Below are 19,876 nucleotides of genomic sequence, written 5' to 3'. Positions count from 1 at the left end.
ACACTTCCATCTTAAAAATAAAAAAAAATTTTTTTAATCTGGGTAAAATATACAAAAGAACAGTTTTCATGACACTGGGCACTAAGCAATGGAAGACAGTGATCCCTGAGAGATAGGAAGCAAATGAGATGAGTCCTATAATTATCCTAGAGGCACGCAGTGAACTCCTTGAGTTAAAGAGAGGGAGCTAGAAGACTAGAGGTCATAAACAGAGTGGGAGAGAGGAGAGATTGCACAAAGACCCCCAGATATCTTCCAAGCGTCCTTCTCATGTATTCTACAGAGCACTGATCACTGCATGTAATATGAGGAAACTGCCTGAGCCCCAGGGGAGGAGGAGATACCAAAAAAAGTTAGAGTAAAAAGTACCTGGCACTCAGATAGAACTTGGGGAAAAAAATGCCTGTATCCATTAGAAAGACTGGGAAACCCCATAAATCAGGGGCATTGGAGAAGGTACTCATGGTTCTTACATTAGTAATGGGGGATAATTAGTCCTTCACGAAACATTGCTCACCTAACAAATCTTAAAAGCAAGACTTGAAAGGAACAAACTGTTTCCAAGGAATTTAACTGAATCCCAGAACAAAGCTCAAGAATATTTATGAGAATATAAAAGCATTCAACGCTCGATAAGTCAGATTCATGATATCTGGCATCCAATCAAAAATTACTAGGCAGAAGGAAAAGCTGAAAAAATATGACTCATAATGAAGGGGGAAAAAAAATCAGTCAATCCAAACTGATATATACAGAGCTGAAACAGACAATCAAATCATTAGGCAAGAGCACTAAAACAGTTATTTTAACTGTATTCCATATGTTTGAAAGTTAGATTGATACCTGGAAGATAAAAAAATCCCAAATTGAACTTCTAGAGAGGAAAATTACAGTGTCTGAAATGAAAAATACACTGATGTTATTAACAACAGATAAGACATTGCAAAAGAAAAGATTAGTGAATTTGAAGACATAGTAGAATTTATCTGAAATAGAGAAAAATTATTTTAAATGAATATATTATCAACGAACTTTGGAAATAATTCAAGCATCCTACCATACATGTTATAAGAGTCTCTGAGAGGGAGAAGTGGACAGGAAACAAATATTTGAAAAAAACAATAGCTGGAAAATTACCAAATTTGATGAAAACCATAAACCCACACATCTAAGAGTTCAACAAAGCCAAAGCACAAGAAACATAAAGAAAACACCATCAAGGGAAATCATAACTAAATTACTTAAAACTAGCAATGAAAGAAAACCTTAAAAGCAACCGAAATAAAAAGCCATGTCACATGTGAAGGAATTAAGATAAACATGACAGCAGATTTCTCATCTGAAACAATGCAAAGGAGGAACCAGCGTAGCAACATCTTTAAAGTACAAAAGGAAAAAATTAAATTGTCAACCTAGAATTCCATACGCAGTAAAATATCATTTAGATATGAAGTCAGAATAAAGACTTTTTCAAACATACAAAAGCTGAAGGAATTCATTACCAGTGGCCTTACAGTATGAGAAATGTTAAAGAAGTCCTTTGGGCAGAAAGAAAATGATATCAGATGGAAATTTGGATCTATACAAAGAATGAAGATCACTTTAATTGATAACTTTTGCTATCTATCTTCCCACAACCCATAACTTAGAGCATGAGAGTGCTCCAAATATATGCCAAGACAGGGAGGAGAAACACAATGAGGGTCTGATCCTTGAATGACAGAAGGAAATAGAGCTGTCTTACAATCTAGACCACTCACCTGGGAACTGTTATTGAGAGATAAATAAAAGTCTGTATTTTTAAAGTGCCTATATTTGGAAATTTTACTTATACCACAGATTGACCTTTCCTTAATTAGTAGAATTATTTTTAAAGCTGTAAAATTGTGCCTTTTATATTAAGATCTTCAATTTACTTGAAAATTCTTTTCCACATGAAGACAGAGTTGATCCAGAGTATTCTAACAGAAAGTCCATCTTTATCTTACTAATCTGAAATGCCAGCTTTTTCATGTATCTAGCATATATATATATATATATATATATATATATATATATATATATATAAGCTTTTCTGGGCTATCTGTTCCATTGGTCTATTTCCCTAAATGATGATATCCATGCACTAATTAGATGTTTATATTAAGACTTAATATCTGATAGGGAAAATACTGTAATTTTTCTTCTTTCTCAAATGTATCTTGACTTTTCCTACCATATTGAATTTCCAAAGAAATTTTAGAGTCAGTTTTAAAAAGTAGATGAAAAGATTATGTAGCTAAAAAAAAAAAAAAAAAAAAAAAAGATTATGTAGCTAGGCCACATTAGTTTCTATCTGTCTTATAATGAGTTGATACATGCAGAAGTCTCTAGTCCTATGACAAAGGTTGATCTCAGAGTGACTTCTTTTCCTTACAACTATAGTGGCGATGGGGGCATGGAAGTGAAGGGGTGACAGTTTGCCTTCCTGGTAGGCATGTAGGAGTTAGTTCTCTTCCTCCTTTCTCAGAGACACTCTGCATTCCCCTGGAACTAAGGATGTCCTTGCCCATTTGGTCTCCATTAGTTTCAGTTATTTTGGTGTAAACCATGTTGATATAATTTCATTACTGTGATCACTGCTAAGTGTATATCAACTTTACATTGAGGGCTCCTTCAATGCAGGGACCAGACTAATCTTTATCAGATTCTCAGAGTGTAAATATACAGCACTTAATTTACTCTTTAGCATTTTTTAATCAATGCCTATTGACTGACTCAGGGTTGAATTCTCTATAACTCCATTTTAATAGTATGTTGGGGAATTTAGGCAATTTATTCAACATTCATCATTTACTGTTGAGTGTCTATTTTGCTCTAGGTTCTGTACAAATTGATGAATATTCAGCAGTAAGAAAATACATATATACCCTTCTTTCATGGGAAAATTAACATTTAAACAAAATAAACAGAAATATAAATATTTAATTTATAATTGTGTTTAATGCTATGAAGGGAAGAAATAGGCTTTTATGTAAGAACAACTGGAGAGAAAAGTGGAGAAAAATACACTTTTCAGTTATACTATATTACGTACAAATGAAACCTGATTTGACCTATAACAATCAGACTTAGGTAGCAAATTAAACTTAGATTTTTTCATTTAGTTAATCCATTTATTGATTTATCCCACAGCACTTACGTTCATTGAGCACTATAATGGTCCAGATATTAGGCTCAAAAAAATGACCAAGACTCACCTCTTGTCTTTAAGAATTTAGTAATTCTTTAATTTTTTAGTAATTAGTAGTACCTTTCATTACTATAATTAATTGCATACCTGGAAACAAATATGTTCTTGTCCTTTTCTCATTGTTTTTTAGATGAGGATAGGCATTCACTCGGGCTCCGTGCTGGCTGGAGTTGTTGGGGTGAGAATGCCACGTTATTGCCTGTTTGGAAATAATGTCACCCTGGCAAGCAAATTCGAGTCGGGAAGTCACCCTCGGCGCATCAATGTCAGCCCAACCACTTACCAGTAAGTGTTCTCTGTCCTCCTCCTCCCTGGCTTGGGCATTGCTTGGAGGTGATATCCTGTCATTTGTGAGACTCTGTTCTTTTTCTTGATCCTGTCATTCTCCAAGATATGATGAGTAGCCCAGTCTGGAAGATAGTGATCGTGACACAAACTTTTATTTGTACCCTGCGAGAGTACATGAAAGATGTGACTTGACTGAGAGGTAAGTGTAGGTTTATCATTTCCCACAGTTCCTGTCCTTCTGAGGTATACCTGTTTAAAATACAGGAGAGCAAACGTTACACTAGAGCAAACGGTCCACGTTACACTAGAAATGCCAATATTTTCAAAATGGTCTTCATTGTTTATAAAAAATCAGAAGAATAAGATAGAAAAGGCAGTCTGTCTGCTTTTATTCTTTTGAATAATGAGTATAAATAAGGATGCTGTAAAGTTAAATATATACAGTATCCCTTATCTGAAATGCTGGGGATCACAAGTGTTTCACATTTTGGACTTTTTCAAATTCAGGAATATTTGCGTTATATTGCCAGTTTAGCATCCCAAAGCTGAAAATCTTAAATACAAAATGCTCCGATGAGTACTTCCTTTGAGTGTCAAGTTGGCACTCAAAAAGTTGCAGATTTTGGAGCTTTTCAGATTTTGGATTTTCGGATTTGGGATGGGTACAGAGTAAAACTTCAAACTCCATCTTAAAGGTCATCTTTGACAATGCTACACCTTTCTGCCTCTTGAACTCTTCCTTGGAAATTTTGTGACTGGCAGAAATCTCCCCCACTGGATATTAAGGTCCGTATGGGCAGGGGCCATGTTTGGTTTGGCACATCATTATATTCCTGGAATTTACAAAAAAATGTTTAGCACATGATATGAACTCTATAAATATTTATGGAATTAATGAAAAAAATGCACTGATAAGATGGACCTCTTCAGAATAAATGGCAAGGAACAGCCTGAAAATCTCCTACCCTGTCAGACTTTGGCTTTATGCTAAGCATTGGTGTACAAGCTATTTAATTAGTGTTATGTTGGAGATAACTTAGAATCATATTGGGAAAAAATGTAGAGTAAATTAGTGACCACTGATATTTTTATTGAGATGATTACAAAAAAAAAACCCTTAAACAGAAAATTTGAATATAAAGATAATAAAAGTTGATTATAATAATGAATAAAATGGCGACATAGTGAAGCTTTTAATACCAAAGCTATGCAGAGAGAATTTAAATTTAAAGTTTTTTAGATGAAAGGCAAGTATTTCCAGATTGCTGAGGAACAGATGAGAAAGAGAACTGAAATTACAAATATAAACTCAAGAGAAAGTTCACATTAAAAAGTATATTCTAAAGCTCTTGCTAAGCTGATTAAAGTAGTGAATTCCTTGATTTCACTGTTTTTGAAGAAAGACACATTTCTAATAGATTTAAGGAGCCCAAGAGATTTGGAGGGCCTATCAGACAACTTCTGCACCATGCTTCAAGAATCCATCTTCCTTACTTAAGAACAATCTCCATTTTGGTGATGTTTGTAAGAGGATTTTGCCTCTTCTAAACTTCTCCCTGTTTTTCTAACACAATTCTGAGCATGTTGCAGATAATCTGACAGTAATTGCCATATCAAATCGAATTTTGGCAAATTCTCTAGCAGAGATCAGTGATTCTTACACTTTATGCTCTATAGGGTGGGGAAAAGTTACTGAAGAGCAATTACCTCATCCAGATTTTCTTACCAGGGTTACATTTGTTTTGCCTTCATGGTGTTATTTTATTTGATACTTATTTTCCATGTCTGTGTAACTTAGTATAGATTTACATCTTCTATGGAAACTCAATTTTAAAAAACTGATTATAAAGAAGGGGCCAACTGTGTGAGGAGTTCATGCCCTGAGCTTAGACATCATAACGGTTGTTGTCTTTGTTTACATGTGACCAATAAGAAACACCCTGCAAGCCACACAAAGTACCTGTGCACTATGGTGGTGACTGTGAGTTTTCACAATCTTTTTCACATTGCATTTTAATACCAATCCTTAGTGATCTTTAGTGATCAATATGGTCTGAAGAATTAAATCATTTCAACCACTGCAGACCCTGAAGCTTTTTGTTGTCCCCCCTCAAAAAAAAAAAAAAAAAATCAAATGGAGCTGCAGATAGACACTTTGAGCTGCCATGTGGTTACTCTTAGAACAAATAGGACCTTGTGGAGTAAAACTGAGTATTAAGCTCATAAGAGTTTGAAATCTCCAGTTTTCATCCCTCAATTAAATTCTGTAGACTATCCAACATTGTCTGGTTATCTTAAAATCTTCAGAGAGGTTCTCATTGAATTTATTTTTAGTAAAACTATATGATTATCATAAACCTTGAAAAAGTGGATTATTTTGATATTACGGTAAACTGAAATATTTTCTGAAAAATTCATTCCAAATACATTTTGTCTGAGATATCCAAACAATTTATTTCAAAAAAACCCACTTTTATAACTATTGTGGAGCAGTGAAAATGAAAAGAAAATATAATATCCCTGATCCCACCACTGGTTTAATACTAATTTGTTTCAGATATTTTTTTAATAAAAACCAATTAAACACATCCATTGGAATTTTCCCTCCCTTTTACTGGGATAAATATCCTAGTGAATTTGGTATATTTTTAAAGCCCAATGTTTTATATATTTCTACATATGTTTTCATAAACATAGAATTTTATTTTATATGTTTTAATTTGCATAAGTGGTATATCTTGCTATATGACTCTCTAACTTTGGTTTCTTTTAAACATAATTTTATATTTTTAAGAACTATCCATGTTGAAATATAAAGCTCTAGCTCATCATTTTAATTACTGTGTTATGTTCTACCCTATGACTATACCATATTTTAATTTGTTATTCATCTATTTCTCTATGGATGAACATAGGATTATTTTCTACTTTTTAATTATTACAAAGTGTGTTCCTATGAACATTATTTACCTGCCATTACATGAATTAGGTTACTTTACATTTCATATGATATAAATAATTATACTTTCTATAGATTACTAGAATTGAAAGATCAGATGCTGTTTATTTTAAAATTCATTGTAGACAGAGGAATAGTCTTTAAAATCAGGACCATAACTTTTATATGATAGTTCCCATTTTTTTAGACAATGTGTGAGTCATCTTATTCCATAAAATAATGCCCAAGAACCATTTCCTTTTCACCTAGATTACTTTTATTGCTAGTTTTATTTCTGGACAAAAAGAAATCTTAATTGAGTCTTGAATTTTCCATGTTTGATGTTTTTAGTTTTCTACAGTAAAAGTGATGTGTACACTCATCTTTGTTCCCACTCATCCCAATTTAAAAATAGTACACATATTGCAAACAATGCCTTAACATCATGCTACTGATCTGTGAAGCTAAAATAATTGCTTCTATTAATATGAAGGATGGCTTCAGCAAATTTTGAAATAGCAGAATGATTTGCCTGAGCAGAATTATTTGTTTTTCCTTGCTACATGCAAACTAAAAATGTAGAAAGACTTTTTAATTACTTTGATATGAAGTTTTCCTTAACCTTTAAGTAGTTTTGGTTTATTCATTTTATAACTGATCTACTCTGGACTTTTTAAAATGCCTATTTTTATTCACTATGAAATGCTTCTTTTTCTGTTAAAACCAAGTTGTCTTCTAATCACTAGTACTTAAATAGCCTATGATATGCACGAATGCACCATGGAACAGGATAGGGTAAGTGGGTGAGTACATATGCTCAGAATAAGAGTGCCTATGGTGGAATCCAGGCTCTAAAGCTTATTGTCTGTGTGAAGTTTAGGAACTTAACTCATTTGGGTCAAGTTTTGTCATCTTTAAAATGGGTACCATCTTATTCCTGCAGTCGATCCTCATATTTTACTTATTAGCCAGTTTTAATGAAGTGTGATACTTGGATTACAGACTTCATCTGGCAATCTCAAAGAAAGAATGGGCATGATATAATTTGGCCAAAGGCATTTTGAGCTATGACTCAGAACTGAGATAGTAATCAGTATATTTCTACAAGTTTATATTAGCCAAGGCATACACTCTTACTGATGAGTATCTAAGTCACAGTCATATGACAAAATCTTGCTGTTTTCTTGAAAGATCCCCAAATTTAAGCAGAGGTACATAATTACTTCAGTTAATAATGTATATAAATTGAATTACTAATTATATTACTTACTGTTGACTTCAAGAAAAATTTGTTATTGTACAGTTTTTTAAGATAGAAGTCTAATGCAGGTCTCACAAGGCTAAAATCAAAGTATCATTAGGGCTGTATTCTTTTTTGTACATTCTATCAGATAATGCATTTTCTTGCCTTTTGCAGCTTCTAGCGGCCACCCTCATTCCTTGGCTCATGACCTACTTCCTCCATCATCAAAGCCAGTAATGTTGCATCTCTCTGAATCTAGTTCCATCACCACAGATCTTTTTCAGACTCTTCTTCCTCCTTGCACTTTTAAGGACCCTTGTTATTTATACTGGGCCCATTGGATAATCCAGGATAGTTCAGCAACCTGGATTACATCTACAACCTTCGTTCCTCCTTGCTGTTTAACCTAACAGAGTCCATAGATCACATTTTTATGCTAGGTTTTGGTGTCATGCATGATTTCTGTAGGAGTTAAGAAAATTGAATCTAATCTTGGTTGAGATATTAGATGCCCTGGGTGATCTTTTTACATATCTTTCCACTTTAACATCTCATGATAGTTACAGCAAACATTTATTGGATTACTTATTCTCTCTAAGCAATTTATTCACATTAGATTATTTAATCTTCACAGAATGCATGTGAGTTAGGCATTGTTATTATCTTTATTTTTAAGATAAGAAGAAACTGAAACTTGGAAAGGTTAAACAAGTCGCTGAGAGCGTATAGCTAAATAAGCGTGGGAATCGACTCAAATCCATGGCTGCCCTACTCTAAAGCCTGAGTTCTTATCCATGACCGAACTATCTCACTGGGTTGATAACTAGTTGAAATAAAATGGTAAAAAAAAAACAACAATAATTTCTTTTATTCTTAGTTGGCACATAGTAATTGTACATATAGGATACAGAGTGATATTTCAATACGTGTATACAACGTGTCATGATCAAATCAGAGTAATTAGCATATCTATCGCCTCTAATGTTTATCATTTCCTTGTGTTGGGAACATTAAAAATCCTCACTTCTGGCTTTCTAAAAATATACAATAAATTATAGTTAACCATATTCACCCTACAGTGCTGCAGAACACCGCAACTCATTCCTCCTACGTTGCTGTCATTTGGGGTCTGTTAACCAACCTCTCCCATCCTTCCTGCCCTTCCCAGCCTCTAATTCCCACAGTTCTACTCTCTATTTTCATGGGCTCACTTTTTTTTTTTAAAAAAAGGCAGTAGTTTCTGAATATTACTTGTGTCCATGAGAGGATTTCTTCTGCAAGAACATGATGCCAAGAGCAGTGGGGAGCAAACTGGAATCAGAGCAAGGGGATTCCTTGTTTTTCCTATCTCTGCAGATATAAATACCCCCAGGTTGCACTTTTGCTGTTCTGGAGTTGTTTTCATACTCAGAATAATCAAAAAAGAATTATTGCTAAAATATTTTCTTGGAGTCACTGTAATTATAAAGTTGTCAGTATCTCTATCTCTGGATCTGAACATGAGCATAAAGGACAAAGCTGTGGGAAATGGAGGCTTCCAAGGGAAACAGAAAACTGTGTTTTTTTTCTGTGAGGCTAACACATCTTGTGTAAGCGTGTCTTCGATGCATAGAGTTAGTCACTGGGAATATAGGCTTGTTCAGAATTGACTTAATAGACAATTTGGAGGAATGTATCTTCCTGATAAATTGTGAGATGAATTTAATAACTTATTAAAGAATGATGAAGTTGCTTAGGTATATTTTTTGGCATGCAAAAGTCAATAATCACTAACACTAATCGAAAACACTAGCTAGAAAATCTTCTGTTCTAGCAATATAATTATTATACAAGAATGAGGTACTATGTTACAAATATTTACTCTTTTTCCTATGAACACTTAATGTGGGAAAAGATATCCAAAGAAGCTTCAGTAAATTTTTGTCTAGCAGTTTACCTGTAGCCTCCTTTAAAAAAATAAATAAATAAAAATGCTCATCTGCACTAATGATTTGATACTGAAAGAAAATTTTAAAAATTGGGTTTGTCATGTTACTGTAATGTCAGTCTTTAAAATAACTTTATTGATCATCTTATCCTTTTGTCAATAGAAACACTGAAACAGTAAACACTATTTTATATTTCTATTTTACAAAAGAAATATAATCAGTCAAAGTAAATGACTTAATAGTGTTCCCAAAAGGAAAACGAGCTGTGGTTCAAGAATTATATTTCTGTTTTTCCAATTACAGTCAGCAACATTAATATTACCCTTTTAAATGTGCCAATAAAAGTCACATGTAGCAAAATTGAGTGTAATATTCTGCTCGTTTTGACATTTTTATTTTGTTCTTTCTTCCTTTGTCTCCCTGCTATAGCAAGTAACATTTTCACCAGAAAATGGAATTCTGTGGATTGGGAATCATAAACCTTTCTAATTATTTTAAAAAAATAAATAAATCTGGCCCTTTTTTTGTATTTTTAGAATATCCCACTTCAATTATTCCATATATTTACCAGCATATTTAAGGTCAGTATAGTGAGGTCTTTGAGGATAAGAATATAATGTTACAGTCATTTTTATAACAAAAATGGTAAAAACTTACCCATTGGCTTACTTCTAAAGGTCTAATTGCCTAAAATTTTAAAAATCAATAAGGAAATATATAGTTTGTACTGTGTAATAATGGTTAGTTATTCTTATTATTTCATAAATATGAAATGAAGAGTGTGTCTGGCAACATAGACTCTTTTCTTTATGATTTAGTTGGTTATTTGGCATAAGTTTAGTGGCTATGATTAGGCACAAGGTTGAATCTAGAAATAAAATTTTACTGGTTGTATATTAGGAGCCATTTTTAACTAATATGAAGGGAAGACCTGCTGGTGTTCTCTCTTCCCAGGATAGCAATGCTAAAATGTTAATTACATAGTTCTAGGATTCAGAAATTAAAGATGCTCATCTGGTATTCATGTCAGTAGTTCCCATTTATATGAGGGACATCTGCTAATATCACACACAAAAAAGAATTTCCTTGAAGTAAAAATAATAACTTTTACTGGCCATAAATAATATGTTTACAAATAATACCAAGTTTAAGTAAAATTTCCATGTTATCTAAGACACTATAAAGTGAAAATTAGTTGCTAAGATAATTAAGCATAATTTAAAGCAAGAGAGAAAGTCATTCCTTACATTCTCCTTACCCTTTCTCCATTAAAAATGGCAACATTTCAAGTGGCTTGGAGATTAATGTTGATTTTGTAATCAATACAGGATAAAGAATCCTTTCTGAAGTTTTTTTTTTTAGATGCCCACATTTTAACTAAAAAGGCAAAGTAAAAAAGGAAGTTTTAAATGTTTATTTGTTGTGGAGACAATTCGGAATCCCAAGGTAGAACATAGATGAAATTAACATTGCCAAGGTTATTGGGGGATGGTGTTGCATTTAAGTCTTAGGATTAGTGTGTTTATGAAGCCTGTTCTATGCATACTCACATGTGCATTTTCTAATAGTCTTATCAGATTTTCAAAGTGGCCCATAATTCAGAAAATACTAATAACTACTACTGACTGATTAAATAAATGAATGACCAAATAAAAGAACATGAAGTTCATATTCCTGTTTGACCACTAATTAGTTTATAATCCCGCATAAGTCACATAATTGATCTCATCCTTCATTTACTCATGAATTATAGAACACAATGAGGTCCAGATAATTTAAAACAGTTTTTTATACTAAATCTTAGAACAGAAAAAGGACTTCAGTGTAAAAGCAGTGAAAGCTGAATAAAGTCTGTAGTTTAGTTAATAGTAATATACCATTGTTAATTTCTTAGTTTTGACAAATGTACCAGGCTTATAAAGAATGTTAACATTAGGAGAAACAGAGCAAAGAGTTTAAGGAGAACTCAGTGTACTACTATCTTTGCAACTCTTCTGTAAATATAAAATTATTCCAAAATAAAATGTTTCCTTGAAATATTATTACAGTTTTAACATCTGGTAGGGCTGATAATTTATTTTCAACTTAGATAATACAGGATGTTATTTCTGTTAGAGACCCACTGAATGTTTTTTTGAGCCTGGAAACAGCACGATGGAAGGAAAACTTACTTGGAAATGATGTTTCATAGGGAGTGGAATGGGGAATACTAGAGGTTAGATGACTATTAAGAGGTAACATCGTTCCAGGCTTGAAGTATGGTCATGAACTAGGACTATAGTAGTGGGAATAGAAAGACAGTATATAAGGTATGAAACTCTTTAAAGAAATAATTGGCAGGTATGACTGGTCAAAAATATATAGCCATTCTATTTATTGTATAGTTAACACTGTGTCTTAGGAACTGGAAAGCCTTATTTACTCATTTTTTAAAATAATGCGTTATGAATTTATTTTTTATTTTGAAGTTTTTGCTTTTATGTAATCAAACTTCTATATCATTTTGTCTTTTTCCTTTTTTGAAAATGTATATACATTGTCTTTGAAAGGAAATAGCAAAATTTTATAATGTATTATATTGGGTTGTTTGCATATCATATTATGAGATATTACATAAATAAGTGTGCTTCAAATCCCTTCATAACAAAGCAGTTTATCTTCTAAAAAATTTATCATGAATTGCATTATGTACATACACTTTAATATTTAATAAAATATAGTATGTTTGGAGAAATCATTATTAAACCAGAGAATTGAAACCAATTTTAATTGGGTCTTTAGTCAGTACCTCCCACTATTCTTTTGTATTATGAAAACTCTGATTGTTCTAAATGCTATGTTCAAGGATCCTTTTCATAGCTCTGATTAAAGTGCAAAGGTTCTCATGCATTAGTCACCCATTACTATCATAAATCAAAATTGCTCTGTAATCAATTTTTGTGCTATTGGCCAACACAAAAGTGTTTTCTCTGGAGATCGTACTTGAGAAATTTTCAGATTTGCAAGTCTAAAACTAGCATGCTTGATCGCGTTGCTTTACATGACTCTCTGTAATCTGCGTAGTATATAAAATCTCAAGCTTCACTAAATGTTAGCTCTGTAAAAATCTTTGAGATAAATTAGAGATTTAAAAAATTCTCTTTTTTCCACAGAAAAATGTAGAATCAGAGAATTTAAGTGGCTTAACTAATACCATTAGCTGATTTGTGCCCATCTCACCTCTGTGGGGGAAAGAGAATCCCTATAAAGTAAGAGATCAGATTTACAGAGTTTACCTCCATCTCTTCTCCTGTCCCATTCTTATTTATCACCTTACCATGGTTTCTCCTTACAAAAATTAGTATTTCTGAGGAGGATCATATTAGGCGAATTTTCAAGGAATATTTTTTTTATTTCAGCATATTATGAAATGTTCAGGTTACATATATTGCCTTTGCCCCCCCCAATTCAGAGCTTCAAGCGTGTCCATCCCCCAGACAATGCACACTCCACCCACTAGGTGTGAATATACCCATCCTTCCCTCTCCCACCTGCCTGACACCCAATGAATGTTACTACTATATGTGCACGTAAGTGTTGATCAGTTAATACCAGTTTGATGGAGAGTACATGTGGAGCTTGTTTTTCCATTCTTGTGATACTTCACTTAGTAGAATGGGTTCCACCTCCATCCAGGTAATACAACAGGTGCTAGACCACCATTGTTTTTTGTGGCTGAGTAGATCTCTATAGTATACATATACCACATTTTATTAATCCACTTATGTATTGATGGGCACCTGGGTTGTTTCTACATCTTTGCAATTGTGAATTGTGCTGCTATAAACATTTGAGTGCAGATATCTTTTTTATAGAATGTCTTTTTTTCCTTTGGGTAGATGCCCAGTAATGGGATTGCTGGACCAAATGGTAGTTCTACTTGTGTCTCTTTGAAGTATCTCCATATTACTTTCTACGGAAGTTGTACTAGTTTGCAGTCCCACCAGCAGTGTATGAGTGTTCCTAACTCTCTGCATCCATGCCAACATTTATTGATTGGGGATGTTCTGATAAAGGCCATTCTAACTGGAGTTAAGTGATAATCTCATTATGGTTTTGATTTGCATTTCCTTGATGATTAGTGATGTTGAGCATTTTTTCATATGTCTGTTGGCCATTAGTCTATCTTCTTTTAAAAAGTTTCTGTTCATGTCCTTTGCACACTTTTTGATAGGATATTTTGATTTTTGTCTTGCTGATTTTCCTGAGTTCTACATAGATTGTAGTTATCAGCCGTTTATCAGATGTGTAGCATGCAAATATTTTCTCCCTCTGTAGGTTGTCTGTTTGCTCTCGTGAGCAAATAGTTTCCTTGACTGTGCAGAAGCTTTTTAATTTAATCAAATTCCTTTTACTTATTTTTGTTGTCACTGTGATTGCCTTTGGAGTCTTCTTTATAAATTCTTTGCCAAGGCCAGTGTCTATAAGAATTTTTGCAACATTTCTTCTAGAATTCTTATAGTTTCATGCCTTGGGTGTAAGTCTGTTATCCACCACTAGTTGACTTTTGTGAGAGGTGAAAGGTGCGGATCCTGTTTCAGTCTTCTACACGTGGCTATCCTATAAAACATGGTTCAAGATGGTAAATAGAAGTAGATTGCACTTTTAAAGAAATGGGAAAAAGTATGCTCTTTGTTTTTTAGCCTTCAAATATATTCTTAGATTGTTTTGCCTTCTTTGGAACTGAAATTATTACAATTCTGCATGTTCTTTTTAAAATATGTCCAGGCTAAGTCTATTTCTTATTGGTAGAAAAATATAGAAAATAAAGAACATAGAATTCTTTAAAATCAGTTGTTGCCCTCATTTTTTAATAATGAATTCATTTTTAAAAGTTAATGTGCATATTTTCTTCTCTCTGGTCCTTCCTGTGTCTTTTATAAAGACTAGTATAATGATAGATTTGTTTTTAGGAAAGAATTTTGGTCAGAGAAGTGAAAAAATGTGAGGTAATTATTTATCTTCGAAGAACTGATTACAGTTATCTTTTCTAATCTCTCATTTGTCATCTGTTTTTTTTAAAGTTCTGTCTATAGACATATTAAACTTTTGAGTGAGTGTTTTGAATTTAAATCCTTTGGCATTTACTGGAAATGGAGTTTTCAGGCTATTAAAGGTCAAAATTGACAGTGTCCAGAGAAGCCAATGGGGTGGAATCATCTTTAGCTATTTAGCTCCTAAAATTCAAGTATTTAAGCGGCATTAGTTTTGTCACTCAAATAGAAAGAAACATGCCAGAATGTGCACTCTCTAGCAAGCCCCAGGCATGTAGACTGTGGAACCCCACAGTAAGCACACTTTTCATTAGTACTTAACCCAAGGTGAGTTGCAGAGAGAAGTGAGCTAGGATTTCACAGAAGTACCTCTGAAACTCTGTCTTATAATTTTCAGGGGACATACAGAAAGACTATTCATTTTTGAGAATTTATCCATTAATCTGAATTTTAGAACCAACAACTTGACAATCTTATAAAATTGCCTTAAAATCCACAACTAAAAATGTTTGTAACCTTAAAATGCATAAAAAATTCGGTGAGATCTTTTTTCTGTTTTATTTCTTAGTGAGCTAGATTTTTACTTTCCTTATTTGGACAGCAGTGTGTTATTTCCAGAGAATGAATCACTGGGTTTCAAGGGATTTAGGCTTGTCTAGCTGACTCAATGACTATGGTTTCATTGGGCCTATCTTCAAACTGCATCAGATCTTGGAGCAGTGAAGCACAAAGCAGAAATACATAGCAGAGTTCCTTCTTTTCTTTCATTCAGGTGGAAAGAAGAAGGTGAAAGGGAAACATTCAGGAACTTCAGAAAAACATAAGGTGTCTTGATGTTTTTTATTTCCATTTTCAGAAGTGTCATCCTTCTCCTGAACTCAAAGACAATGCCCAGTGCCATTACAGTAGAGTCTGAATACATTCCTTTGCAAAAAGATATTCAGGTGAATATTTAGCAACAATAGAAACTTCTAACTGAACACAGCAGATTGAATTCCTGAGTTTATCAAATTGTTGTTTTCTGAAGTTTGTAATTAATCTTCTACTGAAACAAGAGCACAATGATAGTAAAGGTATAAAAGAGGTATAATTCTCTCCTGATATATATATATATATATATAGTATACACACACACACACATAGATACACAAACACACACAAAGAGGACTTCAATAACAGTGAGAGAAAGGGAGATGAAAAATATATATGTGGGTGATATCTGGCTTAATGCATAGGAGAAAACTGAAGTCTCAGGTTCTACAGAAGAGAGTGCAGCTGCGAAGCAAGTATATTCACTTTAAACCTAAATATCCTGCCCCTTGAATATTATGACCAGATGTAGGAAAGCACTGGTTCGGGACCTCGTTCACAGAAGGTACTTAATTAATAACCACTTGTTGACTGGCTGACTGCTGAACTCCTGAACTCACTGACCAGAAGACTGGATGATTCTAAGTGTGAAGGTGAAGCCTGACTCGGGCATTGCAGGCTCCTATGTTACCTTTCACAATTCTACAGTCTTGGAGCAGTATGGGAAACGCACACAGCAAGTGGTCGTAAAGACCTCCCTAACTGACTTAATTAGCAATTAAATCAAAGTATACAATCAGAGAAAAAAGTATAGTGGGATGAAAGACCAAATTGTTGTCTCTACCTTATAGATAACCAACCTGTACTTTGTGTATGCCACTTGAAGTGTGATTTAGAAAAGACAATACATCCCTGAATAGGATGTCTGAAATTTCATCATTGTAATCCTATTCCTTTTATTAAACTCTGAATCTGGTGTTAAAATTTAAATTACATTTAGATCATTTGTCATTCAGTGTGAATAAGTTTCAGGTCCTTTTCCAAGAAAAAATATAAGATAGAGTGCAAAGCTTGGTGAAAATTGGGAGAAATGAGCATGTAAACAAGAGTTGAGAGAGTCAGAGACCAGCTTCATTTCTGTAGCTCTATGGGAGTAGATCCACAGACCTCAGTGATATATCCAGCTTCCTGCACAAGCTTGATCCAAAGCAGCAGTGAATTTTTATTTTGAAAATAAATTTGTAGAAAAACTGTTGAGCAGAGACAGGGTGACAGGCAGGTGGACCAGGATTCGTGTGGCTTCCAAATACTTTATTGAACATGTTGCTGAAACTCCCAGGTTGTATATTAACCAGCTGTGGATTACCGCTGGGGATTAATTTAGATTTATGTAGAATCTAAGCTTCCATATCAGTCTCGAGGTGCTAAAGAAATGGATTGTTAGGCAAAGCTTTCGAATCCAGCCCAGGGACTTGGACTTAAAACATTTCAGAGGGGATCAGAGGTTCTGGGGTGATCAGGTCTAAATTCCTAATCCCTGTATACACATTTGATCATTTATTTGGCACCATGATTCATATCATCACAGGCATGCTGTGTGAAATGTCCTCTCGACCTCCTTCACAGACCTCCCAGTAAGTCAATTGAGATTTTCCTATTGGAAGTCATCTGAATATTGCAGGTCAGTGTTTGTATATACAAAGGCTGCTAAATCCTGGATATCATAGGAGCACATATTGTTATGTGCTCTCATTTTCATTATCAAAATTTAAAACCATATTTAGTTTATTGATACCAAAGTGCTTATGTGAAAAAAATAAAATTTCGTAAAAGCTGTTGTCTCTAATTTCTAGCACAGTGTATGAGCTATGTCAAGAGATCAATTCACTGTGAGGAATTTCCTCCTAGCCAGAGTGCAGTGAATTATCTAAAAGTCCAGACATCCGAAGTGGCCAGTAGCCTCTTCTTTTAGTCCTTTACAAAGTATTCATAGATGTAACCCCAATTTTCTTTTTCATTGTCAGAAAATCTCAATTATAGCAAAACATAAAAACCTTGGTGAGGCTAACATACTGGAAAAGACATAAACTTGAGGACTTAGGAAATAGAGAAAGAGGAGAGGAATGCACCAAATGTGGAGTCCTAATTGTTGATCAGGAGCTCTAAGGAAAATGTTTGGAAAGATTCAGCTATTGCTGTATGTTACAGTTGGTTGGAGTGAAGTTCCTGCTCTGGTTCTTAACTTTTGTACTTAAATCCACAGTCCTTACTTCTCCTTTTATACTACAGAATTTCTTCTTTTGGATTACACCTTACGTTGTGTCACATACTGCCTCGCATTGCTAATTTGTTTCTATGAGCATTTCTTGTGTTTTTAATTATATTAATTTATTCTATATATCCTCACCTAATTTCCTCCATTCAGGGGACTATTTTAGCACATCACAAGCAGTAAAGGAATGTTTGTTGATTGATTAGCATCATTGATTGACACCCACCAGATTGCACAGTGATGACTGTTCTATCTGAACTTAGCAAAATTACTGTGGAATTCACTGCCAAATCAAACTACTGTTTAGGAATTTTTTACATTTTATTTCTGAAGTGACTGATTGTACATTATATGTGAAGGAAATTGACATCCATGCAAATGAAAACAGTACCGATGACTTCCGTTCTGATTGTCATGTATGCCCCACTCTTACCTCAGTTTGGTTGTTTTGTGATGGAGAGCTATCTTTATGTCGTCATATTATTTATTGTAGGGCTGCACTTGACTAAGTTAACAGATCTAGATCCCAGTTCCACTGCCTCTGCTGTCTTACTGTTTCATTGAGCAAATCCCTCCCGCTTATTCTGAACTCACTTTCACTTTCCATATATTTGGCAGAGAAGAGCATTTTTAAATAGCTTTTGCATAGGATTGTGTTATGTGGATAAAATGAGATAAGGATTTTGAGATTTTGAAAGAATTTGGAAATGTTAGAATGATCCTCACTTCATGTCCCAAATTAATATAATCATTGTATAATATTTTTTAAGGAATTGTCAATCAGAACTGTTCTTTTATCCTTTAGAAAGCAAAATACTACAACTCTGGTTCATAAAAGTAAGTATAGACTGCTCATTTGTAACAGTTATTAGTACTGGTAGCTGTTTTTAGATAATTCTTTTTTTTTAGATAATTCTTTTATCCATTAAGACAATTTGAGAAGAAATGAGTTGTTTTTCTTTTCTGTAGCATAGAGATAATCATCATTGCTTATGTAATGTTCTTATATTTTCACACATCCTTTGTTCTCCTTGCACTCATTGGTTCCTTTCCCCCCAACCCATCTCCTGTACAGCATAATTGTAGCTCTTAATATCAATTTGACTTAGGAAGATTCCTTGTTTTAGAGAAAAAGACAATGGTTTGGGCCCCACGAACACTTTGATTATGTTGTTCTCCATGTTCACTTGTTGAAATTCTGCACATCTTAAATAGCATCTTGTCCATAAAGCCTTTGTGTTCTTCCCACTGCAAATATTTTTCCTTTTCCAGACTTCTGCAGCTTTTTGTATCTACCTTTCTTATGGCATTAGCCTATTTTGTTCCATAGTACTTTTATATTAACCATTTTTTGTTTGCTTATTGAGGGTTTTTTAAACTTCTTTTATTTTCTGTTTCTCTCCCTATTGACAAAATCATGAGCTTCTTGGATCATGTTCTACGTATTAAATTCACAAGAGTGACTAGGAGGTTTTTCTTAGGCAATAAGAAGTAGTCCATAAAGAGTTGTGGAAATAAATTGGATTGTTGAGCCACATTTTTAGAAATGGGTATCAAACCAAACTTTTCATGGAACTGGACAAGTTTAAAGAATAAACCTCCTCCAGTGTTGATGTTCTGAAAAAGAGTCTTGAAGTGTGACTAGAAGAGGGGAATTGAGCTGTTTGACCCAATCAATGCTAGTGAGTTTGGCTAATATGTATGCCTAGAAATCAGTAGGCAGATATCACAGACACTTGGAGTCATGAAATGTTCTACAAAGTTAAATATTTGATTGCTATGTTTGATACTCGGGACACACGTTTAAAGCTTATCAAGACTTTACCAAACATAAAAGAAGCACTCTAGAATTTAGTCAGGTTTTAAAAACAGGGTAAATCCTGCATATCTGAAATAAAACCTATATTATGCAGTTTCCTTAGCCTTTCGTTTAGGACAAAAAATCAAATCTGAACAAGTATTTTCAAGGAATGCTGTTTAGAAAGAAAGCAAACTTGAACAAACATTTTCAAGTAGTACCACAAATGCTTTTGTTTTTTATCGTCATAACACGAAGGGATTTTTCCTGAGTTGCAACATTCCCCGGTATTTGGAATCCTATGAAGGCCACAGCTATACAAAGGAATAAGGTT

General features: G+C 33.7%; 1 protein-coding gene across 1 annotated transcript in view; it reads left to right on the top strand.

Annotated features, from left to right (window-relative positions):
• The window catches only part of GUCY1A2 (guanylate cyclase 1 soluble subunit alpha 2), a 315,756-nt gene that overhangs the window by 281,323 nt on the left and 14,557 nt on the right, over positions 1–19,876 (top strand). Inside the window, exon 7 of the mRNA XM_012755961.2 lies at positions 3,363–3,517. Coding sequence (XP_012611415.1) covers positions 3,363–3,517 — 155 coding nt within the window. The remainder of the gene's footprint in view (positions 1–3,362; positions 3,518–19,876) is intronic.

This window comes from Microcebus murinus, chromosome 4 (assembly GCF_040939455.1).
Source record: "Microcebus murinus isolate Inina chromosome 4, M.murinus_Inina_mat1.0, whole genome shotgun sequence".
Taxonomy (NCBI): domain Eukaryota; kingdom Metazoa; phylum Chordata; class Mammalia; order Primates; family Cheirogaleidae; genus Microcebus; species Microcebus murinus.
Note: the sequence above shows the minus strand (reverse complement) of the source record. Positions and strands in the feature narration are given on the sequence as shown.